Source organism: Syzygium oleosum, unplaced genomic scaffold, assembly GCF_021117445.2.
Source record: "Syzygium oleosum isolate NSW1041296 unplaced genomic scaffold, Sole_v2.1 Sole_v2.27, whole genome shotgun sequence".
Classification (NCBI taxonomy): Eukaryota; Viridiplantae; Streptophyta; class Magnoliopsida; order Myrtales; family Myrtaceae; genus Syzygium; species Syzygium oleosum.
In genome coordinates, this window is record NW_026607511.1 from 826,980 (window position 1) to 846,514 (window position 19,535).

Consider the following 19,535-nt stretch of genomic DNA (forward strand, 5'->3'; position numbering starts at 1 on the left):
TTGACAATACCCCAAGAAATGGAATAATTGTTCCTCATCCAAGCCATTTAATGGTCGATTCATCTTTTCGTTAGCACTTAGCAATATTCTTACTTTGCCAATGCTTTTCTGTTTTGTTCCTACTTTCATGAAATAACAATTCACCTCCTTTTCATTCTCCTTAAACAATCAAACCAAATTGATTCAAAATTTCTGTTTTGACTCTTGTAAACAACCGTGGACCACAATAATTAAAGATTGCACAATGAATTATAACTTGTAAATCATGTTCTTCATATCATATAGTTTTTTTTATGACTAATCCAACCACGATTTTTATAGAATACAAGTATCACATAATCCACTTATTACACAACCTAGTCCCATGAGTGTTAATGTGGATATAATTTGAAAGATTGACCAATTATCCTAATCGATCGTGAAAGATGTGTACATGAGTTTTGTTAAAAAAAGATTACACAGCTGTACTCCAACCAACTTTCCCCAATAATCCACCCATTGAAAAACTTGCACTGTTCGACCCAAAAAAAAAAAAAAAACAATCTTGCCTTGCAAAAGTGTTATGTGAGACATAACTCACACAAATGCTTATTTGTCGATATGGGCATACACATATTGTTAGCAAGTGCTTTAAAGACTTAGACTCCATTTAATTCATGAAAAACGAATAATTTGAAAAACGTTTTCCAAAAATAATTTCTTGAATCGCTTGAAAGAACTGTCAATAATTAATAGTTTTATTACGACAACAACGTATCTAAATAATTTTGTAGATAATGAAAATAATTTTCATTCATTTATTTCCGTAAGTGATTCAAACGAATATTTTTTAGAAAAAAATATTTTTTAAATTATTTATTTTTCGTGAAATAAACACACCCTTGATGTCATTAATTAAGTGAGCTAAAAATAGGAAGAATGATTATGACAGTAGTCTTGCTTATAAGAATTTAGCAGTTTTGCTTGGCTGCTCCCGTGGGTCCCACAAAGACTATGAAAGAAAGTAGCGTGTAACATAACTTTCTTCCTAGTCTTTTCTTAATAAATAAATAAACCACTTAAAGAATAAAAATAAAAATAATTGGGAGTGATTATTGGGATCCACAACCCATTCAGAAACCGATCACTCCCAATTTCAACATAAGCTAGAATATATTAAATATCGAATGATGGTATCGTTTTTTATAAATTTCACGAATCAATCTTCATGTTCGATATATCTGCTTGAGTAAAGTAATCTATTTTTGTCTTAAGAAATAAAGAAACTAATTTCCAATTTGTGAGGTTTCGTAAATCAAGCACAGAGGATCATCCTTCTGGGAAAGCAAGCGGACAAAATGATGATGCTAAGCCCTACCACTTCAGAAGAATAATAATAAGGGACCACTTCAGAAGAATAATAATAAAGGACACATGGTTTGGAAACCCTATTTACTTTTTGATAACGAGTGCACTAAATGAACTGGGGAAAAGAAACTATTCTCAATCACGGATCTGATCAGTTGATTTTAGGAATCCACCGATGGATGTCGTTCTCATGGTCAGTGGGTGACTTCTTGAGGAAGGAGAAGACTTCAATATAAGACCAACAAACATTCAAAGTGTGCACAAGCTCACTTCCCTAAGTTCTCACTCTCAGCTAGCTTGAAATTTACTTGTGTGAGAGAAGAAAACAAGATATGGAAACTAGGATCTCTCCGGCGAATCCACTACCCGCGGGAAAGTTAGTCACGGAGATCGCGCTCTTACTTCAGCAGGCAATAGTCGGCTACAGATTCCACCCAACCGAGGAGGAGCTAATCAATTACTTGAAGTGGAAAGTAACCGGATGCGGAGAAACTTTCTGTATTATTCCGACACTCGAAAACATCTACGAGATTAATCCATGGGATTTACCAGCCAAGTTCATCGGTAAGTTTTCAGCAACTTCAAAAGAAGTGCCTCAGAAAAAGAACAGTAGACCCCTTACTCATTACTCAAAGAGCCTTTTTTAATGTGCGTGCAGAGAAATCGATCATCCGATCCAGAGATCAAGAATGGTGGTTCATATGTCCACAGATGCAGAACCAACGAATTAGCAGGAAAACACCATGTGGTTCGTCTTGGAAGATTACCGGTAAACATAAAGATATTAAGGCTAAAAATGACGACAAAAAGATCGGTTCCAAGATAACATTAGTTTTCCTTGATGGCCGGAATTCCAAGGGCACTAGATCCACCTGGGTTATGCATGAGTTTCATCTACATCCTGATGATGTGCGTATTTCTACTGTTTGCTATTTATTTCCAAGCCCTTTACTCCATTCCTTGAATTAATTGTTAAAGCAATTATGAATCATTTGAATGTGCTGGCACTTGCTCTTAGGGGAGTGGTTTCCTTGCTACTGAGCACCTATTTACAGGTTGAAGACCTTGGCTTTGAATGATCGTTTTATCTGGAAACAGTGGACTTGAAGTACCAATTTGTATATTATCTTGGACAACGTACTTTTTCTACTTAATTCATAAAACATCTGTTGGTTTTTGTGATTGAGTTGGGATGACTTGGATTCTCTGCAGACGAGTTTCGTTCTTTATTGCCTAAAGATGAAGCAAGATGAGAAGGCAGATAACCAAGAACCATCTATCCAGGTAATGAGGAACCAACCAAACCACGCAGCTATGTCCACGAATGGAGAATTTTCATCAACTCCTCAGTTTCAGTGTCCCAAAGTTTCTTTTAGCGAGCGAAATGAGGTTATTGGCGAGTTATCTAATAAAGTTTACAGCAAGAGTGATGGATCATATCAGAATGGAACAAAATCCCTAGCCCTGATACAGGAAGACAATCACCACTCCTCACCAAATCAGGAGCATCTCATGTGGAGTAAAAATTCCTCTGGTACAGAAAATTCATCAGGAAGGGGGCTTGCTGTATCTGACCCTACTAATGATGAGTTAAATTTCCCACATCCTTTTCTTGATGTTGATGTTTGCAGTGCAATTGAAGCTGAAAAAGAAAAAATAGATCAGGTAAACATTTTCTTTCCAATAACACATTAGTATTAGTGTAAACGAGTTCATTGTAGCAGATAATGGGTCATGAACTCGAGCATATGTTTTGTATGGCAAGACATCCAACGTTTGTTAAAACTCCTCCAGGTGGTTTGATAGCTATTTCAGATTCCTCATTCATTTTGAAAAAGAAATATAACCTATTCCCACATTTCAGAATAAGCTATTTATGAATCTTTTGTTCAGATAATTCCTACTGCTGGTTATGTGCCGTCTGATGAACAAGCAGATAAGAGCCTTGATAGCATGGATTGCGATAACCCAGGACAACTTCCTTTTGCAGAGGTGACAAAAAAAAAAGGATTTTGCAAGAGTCGAAAAACTTTGTTTCTTTCCATCTCTAGAAATAAGGAATTACATTTAGGATTTACTGTGTTCTTGAATAACAGCATCATGTCCAAGAAATGCAGAACCAACCGAATGACCTAATCATGAACGGGAGTTCCTCTAGTACAGAAATATCTTCCGGAAGTTGCAGTACTGTTTCCGACGAATGGAATTGGATTGAGCGCTTGATGTCCCCTCTTGATCATGATTCGTTTCCTAACAGCGACGTTTATAATTTTAAGGATCCGATTAGTGAAACTGAAGCAGGCAGAGGAGTAATTCAGGTAGTATTCATCGCATATATATTTTGATTGCTGAACTCATGCATAACTCTTTGTGCTTCAAGAAGTCCAGAGATAGTGAGAGTCTCCTAGCAGAAAGTTTCATACAGTATAAGCTGTGCATTTATCAGTTCTCTTTGCTTACTTTGGTTTCAGTATGGCCAACTTGGAGAAACTAGCTGGGACAATCTTTGGGCTAATAAGAACCGGCGGCCGGTCTGTGACATTCTCGAGGGAGCTGTTCCGTTAGAGGAAGAGGAAGGATTTGTTGAACAGAAACTCAACTATCCTCAGAACACCGAAAAGATCATAACAGAGTGCACATCTTCCGTTGGAGCACCAGCAAAAGCAAAGGTTGGTAAACCGATACAAATTACACTAAGTCCACTGTCGAAGTTGAGAGGCTTCAAAGTAGGACACTGTTCTAAACTTCTAACTGTCACTTTCGAGTCTATGTTATTTAGACAGATTAAGCATGGAGGCGAAGATCTTGTCCATAATTTTACTTTTCTCTTGGAGTTCATGAGGAACAGAACAACGAGAAAACCTTTCTGAATTTGTACTGTGGGCGCAGGCTGCAAAGTTCAAGGAGAAGGAAACTACCATGATTCAGCCACAGAAGAAGAAAGACGATGTGAAGATGGAATCAGACAACATATCCCGTTGGGAGACCTGGAATGATTCGCCTTCACTGACGAGATTGACTGCATCAACCAGCTGTTTCTGCCGAAATAAATCCACTATTGATCCAGGAGTTCTCCTTGTCATATTAATTGCACTCGTTCTTCTGGTATACGTGATTGTTCTCGGAATATGCAGAATATCTGATGGAATCAACGAGACGATACAGGACTATGTGTTTTACCGGAGATTTTAGCAAATGTCAGAGATGGCACGAGATCACTTCATTTGCTCAACGTGTCCCCCGTTAGTTCCCTATGTCGCATCAATAAATGTCTAAGGTCATCTTCGTCGTGTGCAAATGAAGTGGATATATGTTGTGCAAATTCCGAGAACCACTGATAGAGAAAGAGAAATGATGATCGTCTGAGACATGCAAATATTGTCCTATAGGATAATTTCCGCCAAAAGTGCAGATAGCAGATGCGTGGTAATCCTCTAGGATCCAATAGATCTACCGGTTAATATGCGCTTCACCATTCGGGCAAAGCAGGAACAACGAGAAATGTAAAACCAGCAGAAAGAGTAAAGAAAAGAGTGTATTTTTTATGTGAGTTGCTGTGTGTAGAACGATGAAGAACAGATTGGTATTTGTTGGAGAAATGGCCTGAGCAAAAAAGCTGGAAATATCAGCCAAAGGTTAGGAGAATTAATGAGAAATTGGCTAGCAAAATTAATAAGAACGGTCAGCACATTAAATATCACAATAGCTATTTTGATTAAGGACCAAAATATGAAAAATCAAAAGTTTAAAGGTAAGGATGTTTGATTTACTCGTAAATAGGCTTTTCCTGAAAAGGTCTCGAGATAAAATTAAAATTAATAAGATTACGCATATTAAATATCACAACAGCTAGTTTGCCCAAGGACCAAACTATGAAAAATTAAAAGTTTAAAGGTAAGGATATTTTTTTTTGGTCAAGAAGGTAAGGATATTTAATTTACTTGTAAATTGGCTTTTTCGGAAAAGGCCTTGAGAAAAAATAAAAATTTTGTAGAAGGAACCTTGGACTGGGCTTCGCTAGGGTTTCCTGGGCAAGATGGCGAAACCCAACTTTACACTTGATTCGGCCCAAACTCAAGTGAACCCATTAATAAAGTGAACAAGATAGAATTTCTCAAGTAATATAGGACGAAAATAAATAAAAGAAAGTAAGGTTTTCTAAGTACTATTTAACAACAATATGTTGGCTCCTCCCCAACAATTCGGAGATGTCAAATGTGGATCTTTGTTAGAAGCATGAAACGTCCAGTATTCGGGCCTTTGACATGTTCATCGTCAACAGAAACCGTCTAGTTGCTCGCTCCTCAATAGACCTATTATCAAAATGGGTCTTCTTAAATCATATATGATGCGATAAGTTATTATATGGGTTAGTTATATTCAGTAAATGGGTCATAAATGGATTTAAACATAATATGGGTTATAAATGGGTTCATAACATACTTAAATCTAACTCACTGCTATAACTCTCTCTTCATTTTCTCTCTCCCTTACTCGATTTCGCGCTTACTCATTTTGCACTATCACCTCTGTATGGATATGAGCTTTCATAAATTGGGTTAAATACGAAAGTATTTTAATAATATGGGTCGGATTGAGTATGTGTCATTAAATTTGTATTTAAAGGAAATGTGTCAAAATGGGTTAAATGGATCTATTTGGGTCAGACAATTTTCGACCCGACCCATTCATTTGATGGATCTTACTCTTGTGCTCGGAGCTCATTGAATTCTATGCATGAACAGACAAGGGAAGAAAGTCTACTCGAAGCAACCATTCGCAGGTTCCTCGAAAGTATCTTTGGCCTTTAGCAATCGAACTAAAATACTTGAGATCATCCTCGGATACGTACATATTGTTTCGTTCTTTTCATTCTGAACATTGTAGCATCCACCTAGGCTGCCATCCTCAACTAAGTTGAAGCTTCAAACATACGAAACTGTCCAGTAGCTGGCTCCTTGGGTAAGCTTGCTTAGAGCACAACCTGGAGTCTGCACTAGTTTGTTTCTCCACCGGTTGATCTCACTTTCTCTTACCTTTTTTTGTCGTTTCTGTGTATAGGTGGAGTTGTGTACTACACCAGTTCTCGTGTATTACATCGAATGAAAATTTATTGGAAGATCAAACCTAAAATTATAAAACTATTAAATGAAAGCATGATATGATATTTAAACGCTTTAATGGTTGGCCAAAGACAGGCTGTCCACTCAAAGAATCAATTCCTTGTAGCTCGACTCTAGCTCGTTTAAGTTCAATAAATATAGGAAGAACGATCATGACGATAATTTTTCCTTATTAGAATTTGCCCGGGACACTTAAAAAAAAATCTAAAATGAACACTTTCGAAGAAAGTTATTTGATTCAAAGAGCAACATTGACATTTTCAAAACATAATAAGAAAAAGCTTAGTAATTGTCTTAACCATTAAGCAACATTGTGGTTCATGGGGCAAACCAAATGCGATAGGGCTTACCCCAGAAGAGAGATAAGCACAACCCTAGATGTAACCGAGTCTAAGGATTCAGGCGTCTTACTTTGTTGAGTCTCTTCTTTCCTTCTTTGTTCCTCTCCCAGGTATAAAGAGAACCCAACCCAGATCCACATAGATCTATCACCTCTTGTTCTATTTGATTCATAGATTTCTATCTGCAGCTGTCAGAAATCAGCATGAACGATCCCAAGTATCCATATCCATATCCGGCTCAAGGTACGTTTTTCAATCTAATCTTTGTTTCAGTTTTGTCTGGTAAATCCTTGTTGTTTTCATTACTTCTTGCACTAATTTATAGTTCAGCTGGATATGATGATAGCTGCTCTTGTCCTCATCTGCATGTCCTTTCCAACTTTTTTCCCCACAGATCTCTGTTTCATATGGCAAGAACCCTTTTCTTGCTATGAAAACTTTGGACAATTTTGAGCTTACATTCATCAAATCTGGAACATGTTTGATCAGGGATCAATTGCTATGTCCAGAATTCATCTTCGGATGTTACGTGTATTGTAAGCTCTTTCTATAAGCCAAGATTTGCTAATCACCGTCATGTGTTTTATTATAGGCCCTTATCAAGGGCCTCCAGTGATGGCGCCGCCGCAGTATGCGCCTCCTCAGTATGCCCCTCCGCAGTACGCGCCTCCGCCCCCGCCTCCACAGAAAGAACGCGGCTTTATCGAGGGATGGTATGTTTCCTAAACATTCTTAATTTAACTTCGTTCAATCTCTCATTCTATAATCCAAACTTAAAGGAATACGTTCACCATTGGGCAGCCTTGCAGCTCTGTGTTGTTGCTGTCTCTTGGATGAGTGCTGTTGTGACCCGTCCATCGTATGCGTGTGCTAGCATCGTGCCGGTGGCTGATCGGAGACCATAAGAGCAGCATCATTTCAAACATTCATTTCAATCTACTATTTGTTCCATACTTTGTGTATTTTGCTAATATGTAGTCTAGCCCTTTAACTAAGCCTCGCCGATTGGCTTCTCGTGTACACTTCCAGACGTGAAATTTAGGCCCGCGATCATTGTGGTATAAAACGAAGGAAAAATTTCTGATGACCGATCAATAGTGATCAATGGAGAACGGAACCGTACTGCATGACTGAATCCTCGTTTGAGACAAAGTCTACTCCAAGGCTTCTTTTAAGAAAATAGCCTTGCCTTTTGATATTTATTTTTTTGGTTTTTTGTTTTTTGAGTGATCTTAATTAACACCTTTGATTGATACACCTCCTTACTAAGAGAGAATACAACTTTATACGCACACTGATAAAGATAAAAGTATTGTCTGACAAATCCATATTTTGCAAAAAAAAAAAAAGAATTCCTACCAAATGTTCCTTTTTATAGATATGATTTCCACAAGAAATTTCTAATATCAAATGTATCCACAGAGAGGTTCGGCTCCCGATTCTGGTCAGAAACTGGCCCATTTTTGTTTTGCATAAAAAAAACAAAATTTCATAATAAAAAATAAAAATTGCACTATTTCACTATAAAAACATATGTTGGTCTAGTGGTTATGTCGTTTATTCATTTTGAAGACTGTATTCGATTCTCGTTTAGTGTAAAATTATTTCTTTTTTCTAAAAGAAACTTTAAAATCGATTTAGAATATGTTCAATCTGGAAACTAGACTGGTTGAACTGGTTCTCTCTAGAATTGGATTTGACCCCAGTCGGTTCAGGCCGTTTCCTGGTGGAACCGAACCCGGTGCACATCTCTATAAACCAGAATCCCACCTAATTAAAATTGTGAAATTTGAGTATTACTTGTCTGGGAATAAGGCAGTCATACCACATAATGGAATAATTGTTTCTTTGCGAGCCTTTTTTTTAACATATACAATGGCTGTTTCATATTTTGGTCATCACTGAGCAAATGCCCTTACTTTGTCCACGCTTTTCTGATTTGTTTCTACTTTCGCGAAATAACCATTCAGCTCCTTTGCAATCTCCTCCTCAAACAATCAACCAAGTAATTTGAGATTTCTATGCGGCTAATTTATGCTAGAAAGCTATCAAGCATAGCTTTAACTAATTTTCTCTTTGTTTGAATCATATAACAGCCGTGGACCACAACAATTACGGTTTCGTGATCAATTACCACTTGTAAATCATATTCGTAATACCATATTGTTTTTTATTACTACTCCAACCGTAATTTTCAATGCCCTTACTTTGTCCATGCTTTTCTGATTTGTTTCTACTTTCACGAAATAACCATTCAGCTCCTTTGCAATCTCCTCAAACAATCAACCAAGTAATTTGAGATTTCTATGCGGCTAATTTATGCTAGAAAGCTATCAAGCATAGCTTTAACTAATTTTCTCTTTGTTTGAATCATATAACAGCCGTGGACCACAACAATTACGGTTTCGTGATCAATTACCACTTGTAAATCATATTCATAATACCATATTGTTTTTTATTACTACTCCAACCGTAATTTTCATAGAATACACGACCTTCATAATCCACTTGTTACACAACTTACTTTCATTATTATATATATATATATATATATATATATATATATAGATAATTATAGTTTGAAAGATTGACCAATTATCCAAATCAATGGTGAATGCTGTGCACGCGGGTTGTGTACTTGAAATTAATCGAGCCAACCGTTCCCCATAGTCCACCTATCGAAGAGGTAGCCTTGCGAAAATGTCATGTCGGACGCGACTCACACGCGCATGTTTGTCTATATGGACATACCTATCTCGTTTGCAAGTGCTTTAAGACTTAAGGGCATTAGCTAAGTTCGCTAAAAATAGGAAAAACGATTATGCCGACAGTTCTCCTTGTCAGAATTTATCAGCACACTTCTAAAAAACATTCGAAAATGGACACCTTTCAAGAAAGGTATTCGATTCAAAGAGATGAAAAGCTTACTAATTGTCTTAAACCTCAAGCGAACATTTTCATATGCCTAGCTTTGCTTGTTTCATGGGGCAAAACCAAATGCGATAGGGCTTACCCCAGAAGAGAGATGAGCACAACCCTAGATGTGACCGAGTCTTAGGATTCAGGTGTCCTACTTCGTGAAGTCTCTTCTTCCCTTCTTTCTTCCTCTCACGTTTATAAAGAGAAACCCAACCCAGATCCACATAGATCTGTCAGCACTTGTTCTATTTTTGTTCAGAGATTTCTATTTGCAGTTGTCAGAAATCAGCATGAACGATCCCAAGTATGCATATCCATATCCTTCTCAAGGTATGTCTTGTAATCTCATCTTTGTTTCATTCTTCTCCGGTGAATCCTTCTTGTTTTCATTGCTTCTTGCACTAATTCATCGTTCAAATGGATATGATGATGGCTGCTCTTGTTCCTCATCTGCATGTACTCCTTGCCAACTTTTTATTCCCCCGTAGATGTCTGTTTCATATGGCAAGAACCCTTTTCTTGCTATTAGATCTTTGGACAATTTTGAGGCTACATTCATCAATTCTGAAAACTGTTTGGTCGGGGATCGATTGCCGGAATTCGTTTCGGATTGTTACGTGTTTGATAAGCACTTTCTATATGCCAAGATTTGCTAATCACCGTCGCGTGTTTTTATCGTAGCCCCTTATCAAGGGCATCCGGTGATGGCGCCACCGCAGTACGCGCCGCCGCAGTATGCCCCTCCACAGTACGCGCCTCCTCCGCCCCCACCCGCACAGAAAGAACGCAGCTTTATCGATGGATGGTATGTTTCCTAAACATTCTTAATTTAACTTCGTTCAATCTCTCATTCTATAATCCAAACTTAAAGGAATGCGTTCATCGTTGGGCAGCCTTGCAGCTCTGTGTTGTTGCTGTCTCTTGGATGAGTGCTGTTGCGACCCGTCCATCATATGCATGTGCTAGCATCGCGCCGGTGGCTGGTCGTAGACCACAAGAGCAGCATCATTTCAAACATTCATTTCAATCTACTATTTGTTCCATGCTCTGTGTACTTTGCTAATATGTAGTCTAGCCCTTTAACTAAGCCCTGCCGATCGGCTTCTCGCGTACACTTCCGGACGTGAAATTTAGGCCCGCGATCATTATGTTACGGAACGAAGGAGGATTTGTGATGACCGATCGATACCGATTGATGGAGAACGGAATTGTACCGCGTGATGGCTAATCTTTAATTATTGTGGAATCCATTATTTGTCCACGCAATCGATTCTCGACCTGCATTTTTATAATCTCTATTGCCAACTTGATTGATCTCCCAAGGCCAATGCATTTGGTCCCCTCTGTCGCTTATACACCAAGAGATGCCGTGAACTGTTCGAAGTTACATCAACTAAACATCACGCTCATCCCTCCGCACCAAGTCAATAAATCACTCCAGGCTGTCGATGGACTACATCCAAGAAACGAGTCCGCTGTATCAACGCATTCATGTCCCGGCAGACTATACAAACGCATCATGCAAAATCGCCGAAGTTGATGGCGGGAACTCTCGAGACTTACACATCGGGCGGCGAGTGGTCTAGCAGCTCAAACGTCGTGAGAACGAGAGTACCCGGAACCGTATCTCGAGCAGACGGATTTTAGGGTTGATGCCGATACATGTCACCGGCCGCTAAAAAAACTCTAGGAACACGATATCATTATCATTCCCACCTACATATTAAGAAGTGGAACTATAACATTGACAAGACCCCTAAAGATCCATGCTCCAATATTTACAAAGAACCGTGTGATCTAGAAGACCGTTATACTAAAACCAAAACCCCACCGGGAGACGCTAATCATCTCAGAGACTATACCGGAGATGGCGCACCTCATGTATTACTTCTTCACCTCTTCATACTCGACTTCGGGTGCCTGGTCACCGCCCTGAGAGCCGCCAGAGCCAGAGGTAGAACCACCACCACCTGAACCGCCAGCCATGTGCTGTCCAATCTTTGACACCGCACTATTGGCAGCATCGATCTTCGCTTTAATCTCGTCTACATTGTCTCCACCCACTGCTTTCCTCAAGTCTGCAATTGCATCCTCTATCTCCCGTGCAACTTCGCTGGGTATCTTATCCCTATACTCGCCCAAGCTCTTCTCTACGCTGTAGATAGTCGTGTCTGCTGTATTTCTGATATCAATTAAAGCCTTTCTTTCTTTATCCTTCTGGGCATGCATTTCAGCCTCTTTGACCATCTTCTCGATTTCATGTTCTGAGAGTCCTCCAGAGGAACGGATAGTGATCTGTTGCTCCTTACCAGTAGCTTTATCCTTTGCAGAGACAGTGACGATTCCATTAGCATCAATGTCAAATGTAACTTCAATCTGGGGCATGCCTCGAGGAGCTGGTGGGATTCCCACGAGCTCGAATTCCCCAAGAAGCTTGTTGTCAGATGCCATCTCACGTTCTCCTTGAAGAACCTTGATACCCACCTGGGTCTGATTGTCAGCTGCTGTTGAGAACACCTGTATGAACAAAAACAAAATTTTGAAATCAAATACAAGTCTCTACCGTGAGTATATGTCTGTTGGAGACATGAAACAGAGACTCCAAAACGAACCATCCAAATTGGGCGACTTATTTTGCAGTTAAACATGCAGAGATGTAGACAACTGTCTGAATGTCTATGGTAATCAACTGTTGCATTGGAAAGCTTTTATCTGACCTTCAAATGTTAAGCCACATGAATAAAGTCAATATATTAAAAAATGTCACTGTTTATCTTATGTACATATAACAAACATCATCGTGGCATCTTCCATATTCTTTTTTGGTTGGAGCAACTTCCATATTGCATGTGAAGTTCCCGTACCCATGTGCCAATTCCCATGCATTATCACAATAACATGAGCGCGAGCATAGAGAAGAGACTCATAATGCGATTGTTGGATTCTCTAGGGGTTGAAGGAAAAAGCCCTGCTCTAGGAAAGGAAAAAGAGAATATTGTATGAGATTTTCCTAAAGAAGGCAATTCCACCACAGAACACTAACCTGACTTTTCTTGGAGGGAATAGTTGTATTCCTGTTGATCAAACGTGTGAAAATACCACCAAGTGTTTCGATACCGAGTGACAAAGGAGTCACATCAAGGAGGAGCAATTCTTTGACATCTCCTCGTAAAATACCGCCCTGAATTGCAGCTCCCAGAGCAACAGCTTCATCGGGGTTCACCCCTTTGCTTGGGTTCTTTCCAAATATTCCTGCAACTACTTCTTGTATTTTGGGAACACGAGTCATACCTCCAACAAGCAGAACTTCGTCAATATCCTTAGTGGAAATGCCTGCATCCTTCAAACAGTTTTTACATGGATCCTTAGTCCTCTCAATCAAGGGATTTACCAGACTCTCAAATTTCGATCTAGTTAGTGCAATATTCAAGTGTTTAGCCCCTGAAGCATCAGCTGTGATAAAAGGCAAGTTAATTTCAGTCTGGCTTGTTGATGAGACCTCGATCTTAGCTTTTTCAGCAGCTTCGCGAAGCCTCTGCAGAGCAAGTCTATCCTTAGAGAGATCAATTCCCTCGGTTCTCTTGAACTCATTCACCAGGAAGTCCAACAGAGCATTGTCAAAATCCTCTCCTCCCAAGAATGTGTCACCATTTGTTCCTTTCACCTACATGAGAAAGAACTCCAGATTAATTTTCCCTAATTGGGACAAAAAACATAGAATAATACAATGTGAGTCAGACCTGATCATACCTCAAAAACACCATTGGATATCTCCAGAATCGATATATCAAATGTTCCACCCCCGAGATCAAAAACAGCAATTAGACCCTCCTTATTGTTCATACCATATGAAAGAGCAGCTGCAGTGGGCTCGTTGATGATTCTTTCTACGTCAAGCCCTGCGATCCTCCCAGCATCTTTTGTTGCCTGTCTCTGAGCATCATTGAAGTAGGCTGGAACAGTAATAACAGCTTTTGAAACTGACTTTCCCAAATAAGCCTCGGCAGTTTCTCTCATCTTCTGAAGGATGAAAGCACCAATTTGACTTGGGGAATATTGCTGCCCGTTTGCTTCAACCCATGCATCTCCATTAGGACCTCGTACTATCTTATAAGGAACCATCTTCATCTCTTTCTGGGTTTGGGGATCATCAAAACGTCTGCCAATCAAGCGCTTGGTGCCAAAAATTGTGTTTGTTGGGTTTGTCACCGCCTGTCGTTTTGCCGGAGTACCAACAAGCAATTCTCCTTTCTGGTTAAATGCAACCACAGACGGAGTGGTTCGAGATCCCTCAGCATTTTCGATAACTTTGGGATTCTGCATAAATTCGCATTAAGATTAGCAAAACTGCTCCAGAACTCGGAACCGACATAAAGAAGCGAAATCTCAAATGAAATAGCACAGTAGAGCATCGCTCCCTCTCACCTTTCCCTCCATTACAGCAACACAAGAGTTGGTAGTACCCAAGTCGATACCTACCACATCATTCCCAGAAGGTTTTGAACTGCATCAAGGAAAACACATACGCTGCTATGCATTATGAGTGATAAATAGCAGTTGAGACACAACAAATTACATAAAAAAAAATATGTCTACCTAAATGGCCTGCATAGACTTGCCCAACTCAGACCTAGATAAGAACCTGGCCTCGACAACTTTCCATTGCCAGTCAGCTGCAAAAAATTCGGACATCAGAACCGAATTTTTTAGCAAAAGTTACGAGAAGATTAATGCAAGGTCCAACATTGCGCAATGGCGCTAGAACCAAGTCCACAATTATCATACCCATCTTCCAGGTCTCTCGAAAAGTTGCAAATTTCTCATTTAGTTATATCAAGATCATTCGCCACAAGGCAACGAAAGCAGAAATGTTCAATAGAGATTAATGAACCACGGGGAAGAAAGAAAGGAACGGAGCGTAATTAACCGATTTCTATATGCCTATATTTATCCTTCACTCATCGAAACTTCCTAAGCTACCAGTACCACGACCCAGATTTGCAACGGTGAAGGAAAAGAAAAAATATGGAAGCGACAGACTTAGAGCTTCAGACGTCGGAAAATCTATTTCAGTTTCCACCGACCATAAACTATGGAAGTGCGTTTCTTTGCACATCAACCGTGAGGAAGCAGCTTTCGCACGTCCTCTCGCCCCAGTTCAAACAAATCGTTCGAGTTTCAATCAGAAACCAGCTAAAGCGGTCTCCTTAACTACATCGCTTTCCCTTCTATCGCGATTTTTCGAATCCCAAATCCAAGGAAACGATGCGAAGTACCTCGAAAGCCACCGAACACGCTCACCGAACGAAACAGAGCAAACATGAAAACATTCCCAAAGCGCGCGAGAAACCGAAAGAGAAAGGGCCAAACAGGGGAACCGGGGAGCTCGAGAGGAGGAGACGCACCGATCCGCAAGCGGCGGACGCGGGAGCGGAGGCGACGCCGCGGCGCCGCGCCGCGCGGAGGAGCGCCGCGGAGGCGGCCATGACCACCGGGCCGTCCGACCGACCGACCGGACCGGTCCGGAGCCTCACCAGAACGGGAGGGAGGAAGGTAGCGACCGAAGGCGGCGCGGAGAGAGCCGAGCAGGGCGGCACCGGCGGCGGGGGCGGGGGCGCGGGAGGCTCGAGGCGGTGGAGGAGCCGAGGGTTTTTGGGGGTTTAAGGAGGAGGAGGAAGAAGAAGAAGAAGAAGGAGAAGTGAGAGAGGTGCGGAGGGACCGTTCTGGTTCGTTCCGGAGCTATATGATGGAAAGTTCTCGATGCTTTTTGTTTGCGCCAAATGCTCAAAAACGGTGGCCTTTCGAGGCTGGAAACGGCGCCGTTATCGGGTGACATCGGGGCGGGGCCCCGAAAGCCCGCACCGACCCGGGGAATCCCGCCCGCTTACCTCCCGGGCGGGCCTCCTTTTCCGTGCGTCGGGCCTGAGTTCGGGCTTCGAGAGCCTTGGTTGTCACCCCCGAAGTCACCTTGAATTGTTGGATCTCTTCTTCTTCTTCTTCATTGCGGGAACAGTATCAAAAAGTTCTAAACATTTTGCATTGGTACCAATTTAGTCATAAACACGTGAATAGCTATTAGCCGGAAGAAGTAAATTGACACCAATGCAAAAAGTTTAGGACTGAATTGGCATAAAAAAAAGGTTTATGACTGAATTGGCACCAATGAAAAAGGTTTAGGACTGAATTGACACCAATGAAAAAGGTTTAGGACTGAATTGACACAAATACAAAAGGTTCAGGACTGAATTGGCACCAATGCAAAATGTTTAAGACTGAATTGGCACCGATGCAAAAGGTTTAGGACTAAATTGGCACAAAAAAAGATTTAAGATTAAATTGGCATCAATGCAAAAGGTTTATGACTGAATTGACACCAATGAAAAAGATTTAGGACTAAATTGGCATCAATGCAAAATATTTATAACTTTTTTGACACTCTTCTCTCTTCATCGCTAACGTTATTTTCCGAAGTCAAGTTGTCTTTAAATACAAAACTCTATTAGTCCCAAAAGCCCACATCGATCCAGAATCTACGTTTCCGGGCAGGCCTTCTTTCGTGCGTCGGGCCTGATTTCGGGCTTCGGAGCCTTGGCTTTCCCCCGAAGTCACCTTGAATTATTCGATCTCTTCTTCTTCTCTTTCGTTGCTAACATCATTTTTCCGAAGTCAAGTTGTCTTTAAATACGAACTCCATCCATCCCCAAAAGCCCGCATCAACCTGGAATCTGCGCTAACGTTATTTTCGGAAGTCAAATCGTCCTTAATACGAACTCCCATCCGTCTGAACAAGATCACCAAAAAAAAAGAAGGAGAAAAACAAAGACCATCGTGTGTCTAAATTATTATATATTGACAAGATACCAACTAGAATTCCACGTCGAGGAAATATCTTTTACCGACGTTAATGGACCTTTCTCCGTGAAATATAACATCGATCAATTACGACATCCTGAAAATAATCGCAAATTCCGAGTATATTGAATATTCTATTATTATTTAAGGAGCAGTATCGATCGAATCTTCTCCTTTTTTATTTTATTTTATTTTTGGGTTGAAGAACAGTATCTACTGTTTCCATAGTTGCAGCCGGACATCACTTCTTGTTTGTATATTTATTTCTTAGATTTACTTCTTTAAATAGAATAGGACACTATATACATATATATATATATATATATGTATGTATGCATGTGTACTACCTTGTGAAGGCAAATTTGAAGCGCGCGGTAGCTACATACCACTGAAGAAACTGAGAAGCGAACACCATGGAAGCTCAGCGACAGCAATGTCGTCGCGACCTCGTATCCAACCGAGAAGCAGAAAAAGCAGTATGCAGTCTCTGTCTACTTTTCGTCCTCGCCGAGGCCGCGGTTTTCATGGTCGGGCTTCTTATTTACGCCCCCGGGTCCTTGGAAGGTTATTCGGTGACGGTAAGCGTGACCTCTCTTTCCCTCTCCCTTCCCTCGGCGGCGGCGGCGGCGTCGCCGTCGGTCGTCAGCGGGAACTGGAGCGTCGCCCTCTCGGTGAAGAACCGCATGCGGTGGCGCCGGTTGGGCTGGGACCACCCCCAGGTCATGCTCTTCTACGGCCACGAGTTCGTGGCGGGGGCGTTCCTCGAGAGGTTCAGCGTGGCCCCGAGAGGGGAGGGGACCCTGGAGACGGGCACGGCCGCGTTCTCCCGCGACGTCGGGGAGTGGGCGGCTCGGGCCACGTGGACGGACGGGGGCGACGGCGGGGTGATGGAGTTGGCGGTGAGGTTGCTCCGTCACGACGACAGATCGCCTGACTGGTTGGGATGGGATAGTTTCGACTGCCATGGTTTGAAGGTGGGGTTCTCGAGCCAAAACCAAAGCCAAGTGGGTTTGCTCTTGAGTGGCTCGCCACGCAAGTGCACCTAGGGTTTCCATGGCCGCCCCTGGCCTGATTTTTTTTTTTTTTTGGCCTGTTCCGAATTTTTAATGTTTTGAATTTGAATACGAGTAATTATAGCATATACCGTCGGTATATAATTTGTTGATGTGAGAAAGAATTCATGCGACTTTTGTGATTACATGATTTGTTACGCATTTAGTATTAAGGGCTTTTGCGGCCATTGTCTTTTACGCAGTGCTTCGGCATGGGGCTAAAACCATGCAGGTCCATTGAGTTCGAGTTCGAGTACGAGAAAATATTAGGTTAGTCTCGGATGACCACGTCAGCATGGTCCCAGGCCACTCAATGATCGACACGTGGCTCCACGTGGCGCATCCAGGAGCCTCATCGGCAGCTAGAATATGGCGGCACCGAGTTTCGCACCAGAACTCGCACCGGTAATTCTGAATTGCACGCCAAACGTTTGCACCATTTACCTCTTTCGCTGTTCAGATCTGGATTTGGAGTTTTGTTGTAGGGGTGTAATGGGTGAAGCTTCTGGTGTGGAGCTAATTGGGAAATCTGAGTGAATGGACATCTTGGCTTTGAATATTGGTAGAGTACTTTAGACCACGAAGGGATGAGTCTGATAATTAGTTGATGTAACTTCCAAGAGTTCATAGCTATTAGAAAACGCAGGTCAAGAATTGGTTTGAGTGGATAAAGAGAGTTTTCCGACGCCTTCGACGGAATGGCATCGGGTGTGCTGTGTCTTTCCTTCTCTCGCGTATCTACGATTCCTAAACTACTGCGCGATAAGGTAAGATGGGTATTGAAAAACTTTCTTCGTTCTATGCCAAGATGATCACGGGCCTAAATTCCACATCCGGAAGGGTACATGAGAAGCCGCCGATCGACGAGGCTTCGTTACAGGGCTAGACTGCATATCAAGCAAAGTATATGGGACAATAGTATAGATGAAATGGATGTTTGAAATGATGCTGCTGCTCTTCTGCTCTTCGATCGGCCACCCGACCGCAATGCTAGCACGCGCATACGATAGACGGGTCAACCACAGCAGCACTCCTCCAAGAGCCAGCAACAACAGAGAGTTGCAAAGCTGCCCAATGATGGAAAAATAAAGAAAAGGATAGTGTCAAATTTTGAATAGGATAGAATTTCATTGCTTTTAGTTCTCTAATCTATACTCTTCGGGCAATCCAGTGAAGACTAGACATGAACTTATCCCTTAAATTTGGACTAGAAAGAGAGATGGAACAAAAGTAAAATATGAATGCTCAGGAACGTACCATCCCGCAAGACAGCCGTTTCCTTGCTGTGGAGGTGGAGGTGGAGGCGGAGGCGGAGGCGCGTATTGCGGAGGCGCGTACTGCGGAGGCGGAGCTGCATACTGCGGAGGTGCCATCACCGGAGGCCCTTGATAAGGGGCTACAGCCACACACATGATGGTGATTAGCAAATCTTGGCTTTCTATAAAGAGCTTACGAAACACGTAACATCGAAAACGCATTCCGGACCAGCAGTTGATGAATACAGTCAAAATTGTCCAAAGACCTCATAGGGAAGAAAAGGGGTCGTTGGCCCCCAATCATCTCCAGTGGAACGATGATTTAGTGCAAGAAGTGATGGAAAACAATGAGGATTCACCAGAGGAAGATGGGAGAACGAAAGAGAGAAAAAAAGGGCAAAAGTAGATTACAAGAACATACCTTGGGCAGGAGGATATGAATATGCGTACTTGGGATCGGTCATGCTGATGATTGCTGACAAGCTGCAGATAGAAAATCTCTGAATCAAACAGAACAAGTGCTGATAGATCAATGTGGATATGGGTTGGGTTGGTTCTCTTTATACCCGTGAGAGGAAGTAAGAAGGAAAGAGGAGATGTACCAAAGAAGGAAACCTGAATCCTGAGGCTCGGTCACATCTGGGG

At 41.5% G+C, this 19,535-nt stretch overlaps 4 protein-coding genes across 7 annotated transcripts; 3 read left to right on the plus strand and 1 right to left on the minus strand.

Moving 5' to 3' along the window:
- Positions 1-1,569: 1,569 nt before the first annotated feature.
- On the plus strand, positions 1,570-4,633 carry LOC115684297 (NAC domain-containing protein 101-like). Of its 3 annotated transcripts, none has more exons than XM_056303527.1 (7): positions 1,570-1,911; positions 2,006-2,256; positions 2,560-3,012; positions 3,241-3,339; positions 3,465-3,665; positions 3,819-4,016; positions 4,237-4,633. In XM_056303527.1, exons 1-7 carry the CDS (start codon positions 1,680-1,682, stop codon positions 4,537-4,539), a joined length of 1,737 nt encoding a protein of 578 aa, XP_056159502.1. In that variant the 5' UTR covers positions 1,570-1,679; the 3' UTR covers positions 4,540-4,633. The 3 variants fall into 3 exon arrangements, with proteins under 3 accessions (XP_056159502.1, XP_056159503.1, XP_056159500.1); XM_056303525.1 differs by having other exon boundaries at positions 1,574-1,911; positions 3,444-3,665; XM_056303528.1 differs by lacking the exons at positions 3,241-3,339; positions 3,465-3,665 and having other exon boundaries at positions 1,573-1,911.
- Positions 4,634-6,857: 2,224 nt separating this feature from the next.
- LOC130134403 (protein CYSTEINE-RICH TRANSMEMBRANE MODULE 11-like) lies at positions 6,858-7,759 on the plus strand. The gene is made up of 3 exons (XM_030587063.2): positions 6,858-7,054; positions 7,404-7,524; positions 7,613-7,759. The coding sequence occupies exons 1-3, from the start codon at positions 7,015-7,017 to the stop codon at positions 7,683-7,685; spliced, it is 234 nt and encodes a 77-aa protein (XP_030442923.2). The 5' UTR covers positions 6,858-7,014; the 3' UTR covers positions 7,686-7,759.
- Positions 7,760-9,769: 2,010 nt separating this feature from the next.
- LOC115665174 (protein CYSTEINE-RICH TRANSMEMBRANE MODULE 11) lies at positions 9,770-10,996 on the plus strand. The gene is made up of 3 exons (XM_030587062.2): positions 9,770-10,060; positions 10,412-10,535; positions 10,624-10,996. Exons 1-3 carry the CDS (start codon positions 10,021-10,023, stop codon positions 10,694-10,696), a joined length of 237 nt encoding a protein of 78 aa, XP_030442922.2. The 5' UTR covers positions 9,770-10,020; the 3' UTR covers positions 10,697-10,996.
- A 408-nt stretch (positions 10,997-11,404) lies between these two features.
- On the minus strand, positions 11,405-15,344 carry LOC115665173 (heat shock 70 kDa protein, mitochondrial-like). 2 transcript variants are annotated; one of them, XM_056303452.1, is made up of 6 exons: positions 15,136-15,344; positions 14,327-14,403; positions 14,156-14,234; positions 13,481-14,047; positions 12,774-13,394; positions 11,405-12,247 (listed from the first exon to the last, which is right to left on the minus strand). In XM_056303452.1, the coding sequence occupies exons 1-6, from the start codon at positions 15,214-15,216 to the stop codon at positions 11,615-11,617; spliced, it is 2,058 nt and encodes a 685-aa protein (XP_056159427.1). In that variant the 5' UTR covers positions 15,217-15,344; the 3' UTR covers positions 11,405-11,614. The 2 variants fall into 2 exon arrangements, with proteins under 2 accessions (XP_056159427.1, XP_056159428.1); XM_056303453.1 differs by lacking the exon at positions 15,136-15,344 and adding an exon at positions 14,815-15,003.
- Between the last annotated feature and the right edge of the window lie 4,191 nt (positions 15,345-19,535).

Coding starts and splice junctions, on each gene's coding strand:
- LOC115684297 (XM_056303525.1), top strand. CDS start 1,680: ATGGAAACTAGGATCTCTCCGGCGAATCCACTACCCGCGGGAAAGTTA. Junction 3,340..3,443: donor GACAACTTCCTTTTGCAGAG/GTGACAAAAAAA, acceptor CTTGAATAACAG/CATCATGTCCAAGAAATGCA. Junction 3,666..3,818: donor CAGGCAGAGGAGTAATTCAG/GTAGTATTCATC, acceptor CTTTGGTTTCAG/TATGGCCAACTTGGAGAAAC.
- LOC130134403 (XM_030587063.2), top strand. CDS start 7,015: ATGAACGATCCCAAGTATCCATATCCATATCCGGCTCAAG. Junction 7,055..7,403: donor ATATCCATATCCGGCTCAAG/GTACGTTTTTCA, acceptor GTTTTATTATAG/GCCCTTATCAAGGGCCTCCA. Junction 7,525..7,612: donor CGCGGCTTTATCGAGGGATG/GTATGTTTCCTA, acceptor ACCATTGGGCAG/CCTTGCAGCTCTGTGTTGTT.
- LOC115665174 (XM_030587062.2), top strand. CDS start 10,021: ATGAACGATCCCAAGTATGCATATCCATATCCTTCTCAAG. Junction 10,061..10,411: donor ATATCCATATCCTTCTCAAG/GTATGTCTTGTA, acceptor TTTTTATCGTAG/CCCCTTATCAAGGGCATCCG. Junction 10,536..10,623: donor CGCAGCTTTATCGATGGATG/GTATGTTTCCTA, acceptor ATCGTTGGGCAG/CCTTGCAGCTCTGTGTTGTT.
- LOC115665173 (XM_056303452.1), bottom strand. CDS start 15,216: ATGGCCGCCTCCGCGGCGCTCCTCCGCGCGGCGCGGCGCCGCGGCGTC. Junction 14,404..15,135: donor CGTCCGCCGCTTGCGGATCG/GTGCGTCTCCTC, acceptor AATTTTTTGCAG/CTGACTGGCAATGGAAAGTT. Junction 12,248..12,773: donor TTCCCTCCAAGAAAAGTCAG/GTTAGTGTTCTG, acceptor TTGTTCATACAG/GTGTTCTCAACAGCAGCTGA.